The sequence below is a fragment of the Aspergillus pseudodeflectus genome (assembly GCF_044049435.1).
Source record: "Aspergillus pseudodeflectus strain CBS 756.74 chromosome Unknown BJX68scaffold_21, whole genome shotgun sequence".
Classification (NCBI taxonomy): Eukaryota; Fungi; Ascomycota; class Eurotiomycetes; order Eurotiales; family Aspergillaceae; genus Aspergillus; species Aspergillus pseudodeflectus.
This window is the reverse complement of record NW_027263797.1, coordinates 287,304-299,628: the sequence shown is the minus strand read 5'-3', so window position 1 is coordinate 299,628 and position 12,325 is coordinate 287,304. Positions and strand designations below refer to the sequence as shown.

Below are 12,325 nucleotides of genomic sequence, written 5' to 3'. Positions count from 1 at the left end.
AGACGAGAGTTAGTGGCCATGTGCTTGGCAGAGCAGTCAGAATTTGACATACCGTGGCCTGTCGAGGCAAAGAGAAAGACAGACTGGGGATCGGATGGGAAAGGGTACAGGAACAACAACGCCCATGGACATTTTATACCAACTGTAAAAGCGGCATGGTCAATACTATCCCGCGTCGTTGGGCCCGCTAAGCATCTTGATGGGCCCCATAGACGATGGTTTCCACGACGATCACTAATCAATCTCATTTTCTTCGTCTGCGGCTGTCAGTCTTCCGTAAGTTTGCCGAAACGACCAATGACAGATACCGCTGCCTAAATGAACATTTGCTCCCTAGCATGAATATTGCGATACTCAACCCTGGAGGGTTGGCATCCCCACTGAAAAAGAAGCGATGTTCGACGAGGATGCAGTCGCCGGGATTGCTCGACACTTAGACCCAGAGATTCTAGACAAACTTTTGAACATTGATGCTGGGAGTTTGCTCCTGGATGAGGATATTTGGGAGGCAGCTGGGTCGAACCCAAGTCATGGCGCAGAAGTTGCTTCTAGAGGCGCTTAGGAGTATTTACCTAAGCGTCATCCCATAGCCCAGCGCGGCTCCCTCAGCAAAAGCACCACATTAGGCTGTCCAGAAATAGAAATCCCAACCCTGCCAGCGAAGAACATGACATATGTCGAGAATCATTGTTCCGTGTCCCCAGTGATGGAGCCTGAGGACTTCTTCCCATGTTGACAAGCCGCGACGCGTCCAAACAACCAGAATTATGACCTAGCAGGCAATAACGATCATGAATACCTTGACACTTTGCGTTCTGCACATATGCTGTTCTCGCTAGTCAAATAATCGATTTTCTCAAAGTAGGAACTAAGCATTCTCAGTCTTGGAACAGGAGGAGTAACACTGCGAACTACTACTATAGTAACATGGCAGCCGCAGGCAATTCAGTGGTCTCGACTGGACGGCCATTCCCTGCAGTAGCACTGTTCCTTCCCCAGCCAGCTTCTACTTCTCACTCAGCTTACTTTCCTCTTTCCCCCAAGGACTCCAGCTCGTCCACGCCTTTGCTATCATTCAACTTCTCTTTCAGATGCTCTGAGGTCTCCAGTCCTCCTTTTTAAAGAGCCATCACCATGTCTCTCTCATTCGAAACCCTGCCTCCGGAGATCCTAGCCGCAGTGTGCGAGATTCTCGCCTCAGAGCACCTCCCGACTCTGCAAGCCCTGTCCCTTGCAAACCAACATTGCTGTGCCCTCGCCAACTCATACCGTTTTCAGAACATCCACTTCGCTGTCGATGCAGAGGATAGGTTTCTGGTTGACATCCAGCATTGGGAACGCGTTCTCAAAAACATGAATGGCTTTCACACCGTTCGACGCCTCAGTGTTGATGACCATCACCCATCATCAAGGTACAAGGAACTGGATCCGTCTGACGACACAAGCACCCCTGGTTATTTCCAAACGAGCTTCTCTGTTGAGGATGAATGGCTTTCTTTCGAAGCCCGCTACTTCGATCTTCTCCATCTCCAAAATGTACTAGACACCGACGACGGGATAGAGGACTTCAACATTACAACTCCCGCCCAGTTAGACGCGTGGAGGCCATTGTCCGGCTTCCTTCAGAAACTTCAAGTTCTAAAAAGCCTGGTTTGGTTGAACGCCTCCCAATTCCCGCCCTGTCTGCTGGAGGTACTCCATCGAGACCTTCCAAGCTGTCGTTTGCACATAAGAGGCTTCAAATTTGATAGCCTTTATTTACAAACAGAGGAACCCTATGCAATCAATACTCACGAATCGGCCCTGGCAACATCCCCATCACTCGCTAGCATTGTATGTACGATCTGCCAAGATTGGGGTAGTTTCGTGAACAATAAAGCTGCGGTTATGCAGATGGCTGCAGGCGCTGCTCCAAACCTCACTGAACTATACATAAAGAAATGGAGGGACTCTGATCCGGACACCGACCCCCCAGTCGAAGTAGAGCCGCGGGACCTATTTGTCGGCTTCCCGAAGACGACCTCTGGTCTTCGATCATTGAGTCTGAATGATCCCAACTGCGATGACATAGAGAGATGGAACGGACATGTTGTTTTCTCAAATTTGGAGATGCTCCAGGTTGAGACCGCCTGCAACTTTACAGTGCTCTCCAAGGTAGCAGAATACCGCTTTGCCAATCTACAATCCCTCATTTTACGTTTGTGCACTTTCATAGATACCGAAGGGCGGTTTGACAGACTTCCCCGCCTGGATAATGATGCTAGCATACTCCTCTCCCGTCTTCCACCACTTAAACGCCTTCTTCTCCAATGCTATTACACAAAGGAATGTGCCAATACAGCTCTGGAACGCCACGGCAAGACCCTTGAAAAACTTGGAATGGTATTCCTCGACTATGATTCTTTTGGCGCCCGAACTACGCCACAGATAGTCGACGAGATCCAGAGCTCCTGCCTTAACCTTCGACATTTAGTTCTTATCCCGCGCTCAAACGGCAACGCAGCCGAAGTGAGCATCTACCGAGCCCTCGGGAGGATTCAAACCTCAGGCATCTTGCTATTGAACTGGACTGTTCGAATAAGTGGCATCGGTTTCTGGGTCTCTCTATGCTCCGAGGCGACCGCAACATCCCTGCGGATAATCCACATATCAAGGAAGCATTCATTAATGCAGCAGTGGACGAAACGCTTATCCGCTCAATTCTTGACATTGTCGCAGGCCCCAGTTCGTCATTGTGCGCTTTGAAAGTCGAGATATTTCTGGGCGATATGCCAGGCAGTCTGAGGCGAATAACAAGTCTGATGCAAAGCACTTGGGAAGTAGATCGCTTCCTTGGCGGAGCCTTCGCACGAAAGACAGACCACTGGAGAAAACGGGATGACATACGCTCGGGGATGCCAGGCGGAGCGAACAAGTGGCTTAAAGAGACGAGTGGTTATTCGAAGCCATTTCGCAGCTTGTGGCCTGCAAAGGGAGACAGCTGGCTGGATGACTGGCATAGCTTCCCACTGCAGCTGGATTGAGCTGTCAGTACTGGCTCAGCGGGGCTGAGCACAGGAAGCAGCACACATCGGAAGGTTGATGTACGAGTAATTATCGATGGACGGTTTCCATGTAACGCTATGCGACTGTGTTTCATAATGTATGGCGCCCTTCGACAAAGGCGTTTTGTTTCGACTTCTCACTTCTATGAGCGGAGAACCTTCACCTTTGAGCCCGGGCAAAATCCTTCAATTGGGGTGAACTGAATGAAGTTGCAAAGAGAACCCAAGCAATTGAGGACAGACGTCATATTACTTCTATTTTCTCACGATGTACGTACCACCTGCGAAATCCAAGCGGCAGACTCCGCTGGAGGGGAGCCCAATGGGATGTCTTCTAATAATAACCATGATCTTAGAAGGAAATCTGTGTCCCGGTATGTGTCTACCACAAGGCTGCAATGAAGCGAAGCCCACCTTGTGGCACTGCCCTCGCTCTCTCGCCTTAGCGACTGCGAGGCTTCGTCGTGTTTTCTAAAGCCCGCTTTTATCGTATTTACTACGCTCAGTGGAGTGGACTCTGATCAATCAAAGGACGACGACCAAAGGAGCATCCAAATCTACGGCTCGGGGACAGAAGTGCCCACTTCCCAGGGCATCCAATACCCAATTGATCCAGAGCTCCTGCGGCGTAGATCGTCGGGCCCGGACCCTCCTGCCACCTTCCCTTCTCGGATTTCGCCAGTGGCCAATTCCATGCAGTGGCTCGCAGTAGCTTCAACGGGCCTGCACGAAATGCATATGTCGGGACGATCCGTCACGGCGTCACTACTGCACGGCGTTTCTAGAAGATTTTTCTAGCCTGTTTTGTTTCACGTTTGGCCCTATCAAGTTGGCAGTGTCATTGCGGAGCCCGCCCTGAAACAGTCGGGCGTTTTACCCACCCGCAGGTATTCCATACATACATATTACGTGTGGACACCCCAGGCACACCGGGAAACCAAGCCGGCAGCTGTGACGTCGCTAAAACGGCCGGGGATCGAGAGTCCAGAGCTTATCGACGTAGCGGCGATCCTTTTGCTGCCTCGGCCATTGAGAAACGGCCCTTACGGAGATCCAGAGGGGTTACTAGTCATCACTAGCCCCGTCTAACGTTGTACTGGCCCTGAATAGTGCGTACCTTGCGCGAGAGTTACAGAAAAACGTTTACCCGCTCGCAGTTGCGATGGCAGGAGTATCAATATCAACTCGGCAAAGGTACTTTTGTTACCTCGTCCTGGGACGCCGGGGCCATTTGCATGTGTTGTGGAGCCCTCTGCCGTATGGAGCAGGCAGAACTGGAGACCAAAACAGGTTCTATAGACGAGAAAGCAATCTTTTACGTCTTGGAATGTAATTTCCACCTCGGTGAGTTGGCAACTGCGAGCGTTCGATGGGTCCTAGGGCACGCCTGTCTAATTGACCTCTGCAGCAGCAAAATCGAGCCTGATCGCCTGCCACAGAGGCAGATCCAAGATCTCCCATGCAGACGGATATGGTCTTCTATGCATCTAGATACGACTAGCTAGATCTATCATGCAGGCGCTAACCGGATCCTAAAAGCGCCCTGCATGACGCTGACGGCCTAGACACCCAACTTGAACTACCGGCGCCGACTGCAGGTCTGGAGCAGACTAAGCCGCTCCGCGAATCACCATGCCTCGACCAGGTATGATGACAGAGTCCAATTGCACAATAGCGAGTTGACGGCCTCGCCAGGGCACTGACTGCTCCCCCCCTCCTGTCGGGTCTCTCTTCCATTGACCCGGCGGGGAACCCATTCCAAACATCCCAAACAATTACATTTCCATGTCTGTTTTGGAAGTTGGAATTTGAGGTATTTTGCCCTGTTTCAGAAGCATGGATGCTGTGATCTCATTTGCTAGAGTGTGGTAATGTCTGTGTATATGCGTCTTGGCGGTTGCATTTCTTCAGCCTATATAAACCGCGGGGTCGTCGTTGGATTGGATACACACCTCTCTCGTCAAGTCCTGGGCTTGCATCTAGACTTTGACGCTGCTACATAGTCGACCGCTTATTACTTGCTACATTCTTGTCAGATCCTTCGGAAGAGAACAAAAAAATGCATTGGGTCGACGGTACATGGCTTTGGGCCAAACACAGGTAACCATCCCTCTGAACACTCATTTGCCATACCTACGAGCTCTCATTTAATGGTGACTAACTCTCTTTCTCCATAGAGCTACCCGGTCAACATCAAATCCCATCCACTTAGAGCGCGAACCAAACACAAGCGCAAGCGCAAGCTCAAGCGCACGCACACGAGCAAACAGACCCCGAACCTGGTCTCTACCAACCTATCAACCCTTAGAGGGGGGACACAGAAGATTCGGATCAACATCAACGCCACCATCTGGCCCTCGATCCCGATCAGACAGCTCAGTCACCTCAAGCTCGCGAGGAACACAAACGGGAGCAGGCCTCCACAACCACCTTCCCGCGCCCCTCCAGCTCTCACGAATGGAATCATGCAGCGCCGCCTGCGGCAGCCGCCCATATCTGCTCTGTATCCGTTGCGGCAGGTACAGATCGCGGACGTACCATTACTTACACTTCGACGACCCGGTGATGTATCCGGAAAGGGGGATTTGTTCGAGGGAGCGCACGCTTTGTGCGAGGGTTAAGGCGAGGGAGCAGCTGGCTGCTGAGAAGAGGGAGGAGATGGAGTTGGAGTTGGATATGGAGAAGGAGTTAGGCCTGGACGGGGAGGCGGGCAGAGAAGGAGGTGGTGCAGATATTGGTGATGACGTTTATGAGTTACCTGATACATCGACAGAGTCAATGAATACAAGAAGAAGTTGGTACTAAATCTTGTTTTCTGGGGTTATCTGTAAGATGTATAGACGCGTACGTAGTACTGCTGCGGGAACTTCAGAGCGCTTTCTGTGATTCACCTTGACGGAGTCTTAATTTCCTCAAGCACCTCTGTCTTGAATCCCACGCTCTACACACGGGAAAGAATTGTGGTGATGGACTCGGTGGAGGGGTAATCACGCATAGTCCGTTGTTACAATGACCGTGGCCGTGCAACGCATGGACCATCGCGCTCCTTCGGGAGATGAAACATGGCGGGGTGAATTCATGATATCTTCCAGGGTGGCCCTCGACGATGGACCACAACAGCAGTGCAAGGGGTCTTGCCTGCCTGTCTATAGTGACCTATCTCGTGGCAATTCCTCGGAAGAAGCAAAGGATCTTTCTCCCTGGTTTGTATCCCATTTAATGATGTTGGATCGAGTACGGTGCTCAGGGACGGAAGCTCACTGTTTGCGAGCTTTGATAAGGATGGGAGCTGTGGGTCGTGGCGGAGCTGTATATTGACATTTCGCTGAAACGACCGCAAGGGTGGGATACATCCCCGGGCGGGTCCCGGCTGATGCTTGGGCACTAATACTATAGTAGTAGGTAAATAGCAGTACAGAATGTTGAAATGTTCGACGAGAAGCGAGCGGATCGCTTGGGATTGGCGATGCTCCCAGACGGTTGTAAATAAGATGCTTATCAGCTTGAGGTGCAACAGGTTTCTTTATTAGACATTCAGAGTATAAGCGTTATGTGGCCTTGGAACTTCAAATATATACAATAGCGCAAAGCTTGAAACCTAAACAACCATCTCCAAAATCTCCAAAACCTGCCCTTTCTCGTTCAAGGGCACCGGATTCGTGCGGCACCACCGGTCATGCAGACTATTCTGCGCGAGTCCATCCAGCTTATCACGTCCAACCCCAACATCCCTGAGTGACCGTGGCATGCCGAGCTCCCGAATCACTGCGTCGAGCACATCGCCCAGGTCAACGTCTTCCTTCTTCAGGCCACGGGATTCGAGCACGTTTGTGACGATCTCCTGCTTGAGGAGGAAGTCGCGCAGGCGCGTTTGGCGGTCGACGTTGGCGTTGTGGCGCGCGTTGAATTTGCAGACGGCTGGGAGGAGGATGCAGCTTGTTTCGCCGTGGCCGACGCCAAGGGGGCCGAGCTAGAAAGCATTAGTTTGAGGTTGTTTTAGGGAGCAGTAGAACTAGGAAGTAAGGAAAGATGGGCGTACCTGGTGTCCAATACCATGGCTAGCCCCCAACTGGACTCGTCCACTCGTGCAAGCCGCCATGGCATCGACAGATCCAAGCTGACAGATTAGGCGTGCATCAAGATCCTTCCCTTCTGGATCACGTCGCGACCTCACGAGCCCGGGAACAAGATTCGCCAGCGCCCTGAGCGCCAGAGCATCCGTCTCCTCCGTAGTCCCCTGCGTGGCGCAGTACGTCTCAACACAGTGGTCTACCGCACGTACGCCCGTGCTCAGCCATACCGATTCCGGTGTGGTGGATGCAACGAGCTGCGGGTCGAGGACAACCAATTGCGGTCCACGCAAAGGCGTCTGGAAGGAGTGTTTCCGCTGCGTCTTGTCATTCGTTGCGCCTGCAAAGTTAGAGTATTCGCCGGCTGAAAGTGTCGTCGGCACCGAGACGATGGGGACAGAGGAGGGTTTGAGGTCTAGTGCGGAAGGTGGTTCCTGGTTTTTGCCCATACAAAGCGTTTCGAGGTCTTCGAATGTTTTGGCGTTGTTCGCGAGGGCCTATCATATTCTGTTAATTCTCTTCTTGCTCTGCTGTTGGCTGTATATGCGAGATGACGTACGAACGCAACGACCTTGGCCCCATCCGTCAGAGAACCCCCTCCAAGCGTGAGGATCAAGTCGGCTTCACAAGCTCGGGCATCCGCTGTGATTTCGAGGACCTCCGACCAGAGCGTATGCGGCTTCATTCCAATCCTCTTGCCAACAATTGATACCTTGACCTTCTCAAGCGTCTCGGCAAGTCTGCCGAGGGAGTCCGTATTCCTGGCCAACGAGCCAGAGCATATGACATAAACGCGCGTGGCTTCGAATGTGTCGACAACATGACGGGCGACGGCTTCGGGGAAGGGAATGCCGTAGGATAAGAGAGGGCGCGGGCGATCTGAGAAGGCTGGGCGGAAGGTCTCCATGTTTGTATGTTGGGTGTAGTTGCAGAGGTGAACTTTTTCCTGGAGACCAGCCTTGACGTGTGAGACTAGATCTTATACCGGCCATGTGGAGATGTGGGGCTGGTGGAGAGTTGCTCTCGGGCAGTCAATGAGGTCGATCATCTAGGATAGTTGATGATTCGATGTAATCATCGTCTCTGCTTGCGTCCAGACGTACTCTCGTGCAAGAGTTGGCCGAATAGATATGCTGGTTGAGTCCAGTTGCACAGTGACCGTCTTTCGAGCTTCGAGGGCATCTAAATGCGGGGTCAAATCTCAAGGTCAAGGAGGGGCATAGTGACGCACTGCGGTGGTCTGTCTACACTCATCCACGACCACTTCTCTGAAGGACATGTTGGATTAAATGTGCCCTTCAATTATCCAGGAGTCAATGGCCTGGCCCAATCCCCGCATTTCAATGTAAAGTCTGAAAATAAATGAGAAGAGAAACACAAAGAAAACTAACCCCGCACGGAGATAAACATTTACCCGCGCAGTCACGAAATTCGGGATTGACACTCGGCGACCCCATCCCCATATCTACTGCTAGTCCCTCCCCCAATTCCATAATAAATGCCCTTCAAATTCTCAATCAGCCTCGGGCTCAACCTCCTCCACAAGCCCAACCTCATTCGACCCCTCTCCACCACAACAAACCTCAAAATGCGGCTCCCCTACGCCCCCTCCACACCACCCGCCGATGCCGACCCCTCCACAGCGGACATCTACGCCCGCATCGCCGCGCGCCGAAACCCACGCCCATTAATCCCCCTCGACCTCTCCCTCCTCCACTCACCCCCCGTCGCCGACGGCTGGAACAGTTTCCTCGGCGCAATCCGCACCCAGACCGTCGTCGACCAGGGCCTCCTCGAGCTCGCGGTCTCCCGCGTCGCTGTCCTCACGCAGGCCGTGTACGAGTGGAATGCACATGCGCCATTGGCACTAAAGGGCGGAATCAAACCGGAGGAGTTGCATGCTGTCCGGACACTGCCGTCGACCGCGCAGGGGGATAATGTTGAGTCTGCTGTTGAGGAGCTGGGGCGGAGTGCCTTGACGGCGAGGCAGAGGGCTATTGTGAGGTATGCGGATGAGATGACGCAGACGGTTAAGGTGAAGGATGAGACGTTTGAGGGGTTGAAGAGTGAGGGGTTTTCGGATCGTGAGATCGTCGAGTTGACTACGGGGATTGCGTGCTATAATTGTGTCAGTCGGGTGCTTGTTGCCTTGGATGTTGGGGAGAATAATGCGAGGGAGATGAAGAGTGTGGAGGAATTGGTGGAGGGGTTGAAATGAGGATATTTCGACTTGTTGATTCTTCTTAGATATACAAAAAGCAGATATCCAACCTTATAGATTGTACATATCCAAGAACCTCATCTCAAGAGATTCCGCTCTAATGCAGCGTGATAGACTTCGCCTTTGGAGCCCCGCCACACTCATACGTTGCCAACAGTGTTCGATCGTCCAATGCCATAATCCCCGGCCAATGGCTCAGATGCGGACAAATAACAGAAGGAGACGTCCACTGCATCTGTCCATTAACCGGCGGACCGGCAAAAACAACCTTGATAGCCGCATTCTTCGTCCACTGCACCTGCTGATGGTCTTCATCCGTCATGAAGATAACCGCAAGCGAGCCATCCCCAAACGACGCAATCTGCGGAGACCCCGCGTTATGCCCACGCTGCGGCACATACACCCGATGCCGATTCCCCCAGGTATACCCATCATCATACGAGATGAGCGCCTCAAGGTCAAACGTCCCAAAGGTTGTCGTCTCAAACACCATAACCAGCGCCTCGCGCCCGTTATCCCACGTCCGCGCGATCCCATTCATCCCATCCCGGAACGGATCCTTCTCCCCCTCAAGACACTGCGGCGCACTCCAGCTCGCCCCACCATCCATCGACCGCACAAGCATCGTGCACTGGTTGTTATGCGCGTACTCCTGCGAGTACGTCAGCATGACTTCGCCGCGGTGACTCATCCGCATAAACGGCTCCCAGATCCCGAACGGCGGGCGCTTCTCGGCCGCCTGCGAGAGGTAGTGCCAGGATTTCCCGCCGTCTGTTGACCGGCACACGGTTATGCGGAAATGCGTCGGGCCGTGCGGGCCCAGATCATGGTTCCGGAAGGCCGCGAGTACGGTCATGGGGGAGATCTCTAGCAGGTACATGTTGTCGACGTCCCCCTGGCCCCGTGTCACCTCGGAGAAGTCGCAGAAGGTGTACCCGCCATCTGTGCTCCGGCCGATGTGCAGCACCCTTGTATTGCCCTCGAAGCGGGTGAATGCGGAGAGGATCGAGCCATCAGCGAGCTTTGCGAGTCGGGGGTACGTGCCGCGGGGGTGCGAGCAGAGGAGACGCTCGTCGTCGTTGACAATGCGCGAGCCAGCGAGGCGGGGCCCTGGGGGTGGAGGGCCGCCGGCCCCGGCACCGGGGTAGTTGTGGTGGCCTTGACCTTGGCCTTGACCTCTATGGTCATCGAGGCCGAATTTCTGTAGAATTTTCTGTCCAAAGTGCCCGGGCATAGTGATACTGTGGTAAGAATAGTTGTGGGAAAACAAAGGGAGGTAGAGAGGGGCATGGCCACGCGTTCCTGGTATTGTTGCTGCCTCCTGGCCTGGCGAGCCGTGGCCTGACTATCATGATGTCATCTTAGGCTTTGCAGCGGGGAAGGTGAAAGTATCACTCAAACAATGTTGGAGCTGCGAGCCAATCTTCAACCGCCTGGAGGCCAATAAATGCATATATGTTTATATAGTTGTCGTTGCACAATTCGTAGGAAATAATTGGCCGAGTCGCTTGCAGCCTGGAGGGGCCTCACAGATCTTTGTGGTTGCTTCGTGGAGGAAGCCCCACATCGAGCCCTGAGAACACTGGAGTGTGCCTTCAATGATAGAACTATCGATACTGCGGTAAGAGTCTAGCAAGACATTATTATGCCGGTTTCAATAAGCTAAATAACGCATGAGATGCAGGACATATTTTTGTTTCTGTTTGGAGGATATGTTTCATGTCATGACTTGGTCAATGCAACTATATATGTTACATGTGTAGATCGAAAATGAGAAAATTTTGGCTACTATGATAACGCCAGCCTTACACGCTTACAAGTCAAGGAATTATGATACAAGAGAAGAGACAAACAAACTGCAATGAACCAGACTATGTGATCCATTTTCCCACCGTTTCCCCAAACCAGCTGACAGCCTTCTCCCGACGCTTTGCCCGAGCTTCGTCCTGGGCCTTGACATACGGGGCCGTTGCCTCGACATACACCCGCTCCGACTCTAACTCTGCATAGTGACTCTTGAGTTCCAGCTCTCGCTCGTGAGGAGTGAGCTGTTCCCAGGGTTTCACCGGGTGGAAGCCTGCGGGAACCGCCTGTCCTCCTGGAATCTCCACGGTCGTCGACCCCTTCTCGGTGTGCTTGACGGTCTCCGCCCCCGGGTTAAAGAGGGAAGTGAGAGGCGGCGGCTCTAGACCAGCAGCCTCAGCTTCCTTGACGCGGTTCTCGTACTCAAGCATCTGGTGATATAGCTTGTCGGCGTGCATCTGGATCCGTTCCTCCCTCTCCTCGTCCCAATCCGGCGAAGCTGCGTATCCTAGTGCTTGGAGGAATTTCTAATCGAGTTAGCTGAAGCCCGAATTGGACAAACTCCTAGAAGGACAATGACTCACAGCTTGAGTAGCATAGCAGCGATTGTATATCTTGTTCTCTTCTTGGCCCATCATCGACCGGGTCTTCATCCGCTCCCAAAAGGTGCCCTTCTCAAAACAGCGGTACGCATTTTCCCGCTCCACCGCACAATTCTCAGCCGCTACTCTTCCTATCGTATCGCGACGTTGTTTGCGCCGATCGTTCATCTGCTGCACCCCTTGCGCGGCCGATAGATTGTGTTCTTTGCCTCCAATGACCGGGGCATCGTCGACGGGCGGCTTGTAGGTTTTCCATAGATCGGCGTAACGGCCATCAGGGTATAGCGATTTTGATGGGACGGCGGGCGTAGATGAGCCGCTCTGGTCGGCTGGTACAGTTTTCGACGACTGAGTCGGCTTTTCTACCGTCGGAGGGCTCTGCGCGGGCACGTATTTTTGCGGAGCTTCATGCTCGAGATACTCTCGGAGACCGGGGTCAATCTTCTTGACCGGGTCGTTGTCGTTCGAACCACCCCAGAACCAGCCCATTGTTGACAGCTAGACAGAAGTTGCAAAGTTATCGTCGAGAACAAGAGCGATTCGAAAACGCCGGAGCGGAGAGTTGAAGAACGGACGCTCAGCGAT

At 52.9% G+C, this 12,325-nt stretch overlaps 5 protein-coding genes across 5 annotated transcripts; 2 read left to right on the top strand and 3 right to left on the bottom strand.

Annotated features, from left to right (window-relative positions):
- Positions 1-5,103: 5,103 nt before the first annotated feature.
- Positions 5,104-5,849, top strand: BJX68DRAFT_255286 (uncharacterized protein; the record flags this gene model as incomplete). The annotated part of the gene is made up of 2 exons (XM_071043018.1): positions 5,104-5,144; positions 5,222-5,849. 2 exons carry the CDS (start codon positions 5,104-5,106, stop codon positions 5,847-5,849), a joined length of 669 nt encoding a protein of 222 aa, XP_070899129.1.
- Positions 5,850-6,596: 747 nt separating this feature from the next.
- Positions 6,597-8,304, bottom strand: BJX68DRAFT_275843 (iron-containing alcohol dehydrogenase). Its single transcript, XM_071047938.1, has 3 exons — positions 7,674-8,304; positions 7,084-7,611; positions 6,597-7,014 (listed from the first exon to the last, which is right to left on the bottom strand). The coding sequence occupies exons 1-3, from the start codon at positions 8,019-8,021 to the stop codon at positions 6,643-6,645; spliced, it is 1,248 nt and encodes a 415-aa protein (XP_070899128.1). The 5' UTR covers positions 8,022-8,304; the 3' UTR covers positions 6,597-6,642.
- Positions 8,305-8,702: 398 nt separating this feature from the next.
- On the top strand, positions 8,703-9,332 carry BJX68DRAFT_266838 (carboxymuconolactone decarboxylase family protein; the record flags this gene model as incomplete). Its single annotated transcript, XM_071045618.1, has 1 exon — positions 8,703-9,332. One exon carries the CDS (start codon positions 8,703-8,705, stop codon positions 9,330-9,332), a length of 630 nt encoding a protein of 209 aa, XP_070899127.1.
- An 80-nt stretch (positions 9,333-9,412) lies between these two features.
- On the bottom strand, positions 9,413-10,887 carry BJX68DRAFT_93319 (sialidase family protein). The gene has a single exon (XM_071050034.1). The coding sequence runs from the start codon at positions 10,567-10,569 to the stop codon at positions 9,433-9,435; it is 1,137 nt and encodes a 378-aa protein (XP_070899126.1). The 5' UTR covers positions 10,570-10,887; the 3' UTR covers positions 9,413-9,432.
- Positions 10,598-12,288, bottom strand: BJX68DRAFT_237279 (uncharacterized protein). The gene is made up of 2 exons (XM_071040163.1): positions 11,723-12,288; positions 10,598-11,665 (listed from the first exon to the last, which is right to left on the bottom strand). The coding sequence occupies exons 1-2, from the start codon at positions 12,227-12,229 to the stop codon at positions 11,207-11,209; spliced, it is 966 nt and encodes a 321-aa protein (XP_070899125.1). The 5' UTR covers positions 12,230-12,288; the 3' UTR covers positions 10,598-11,206.
- Positions 12,289-12,325: the final 37 nt, after the last annotated feature.

Excerpts from the sequence above, each read along its gene's own strand:
- BJX68DRAFT_93319 (XM_071050034.1), bottom strand. The coding sequence starts at position 10,569 with ATGCCCGGGCACTTTGGACAGAAAATTCTACAGAAATTCGGCCTCGAT.
- BJX68DRAFT_237279 (XM_071040163.1), bottom strand. The coding sequence starts at position 12,229 with ATGGGCTGGTTCTGGGGTGGTTCGAACGACAACGACCCGGTCAAGAAG. Across the intron at positions 11,666-11,722 it reads GCTGCTATGCTACTCAAGCT|AAATTCCTCCAAGCACTAGG; the intron begins GTGAGTCATTGT and ends TAACTCGATTAG.
- BJX68DRAFT_275843 (XM_071047938.1), bottom strand. The coding sequence starts at position 8,021 with ATGGAGACCTTCCGCCCAGCCTTCTCAGATCGCCCGCGCCCTCTCTTA. Across the intron at positions 7,612-7,673 it reads GGGCCAAGGTCGTTGCGTTC|GCCCTCGCGAACAACGCCAA; the intron begins GTACGTCATCTC and ends AGAATATGATAG. Across the intron at positions 7,015-7,083 it reads GCCATGGTATTGGACACCAG|CTCGGCCCCCTTGGCGTCGG; the intron begins GTACGCCCATCT and ends AATGCTTTCTAG.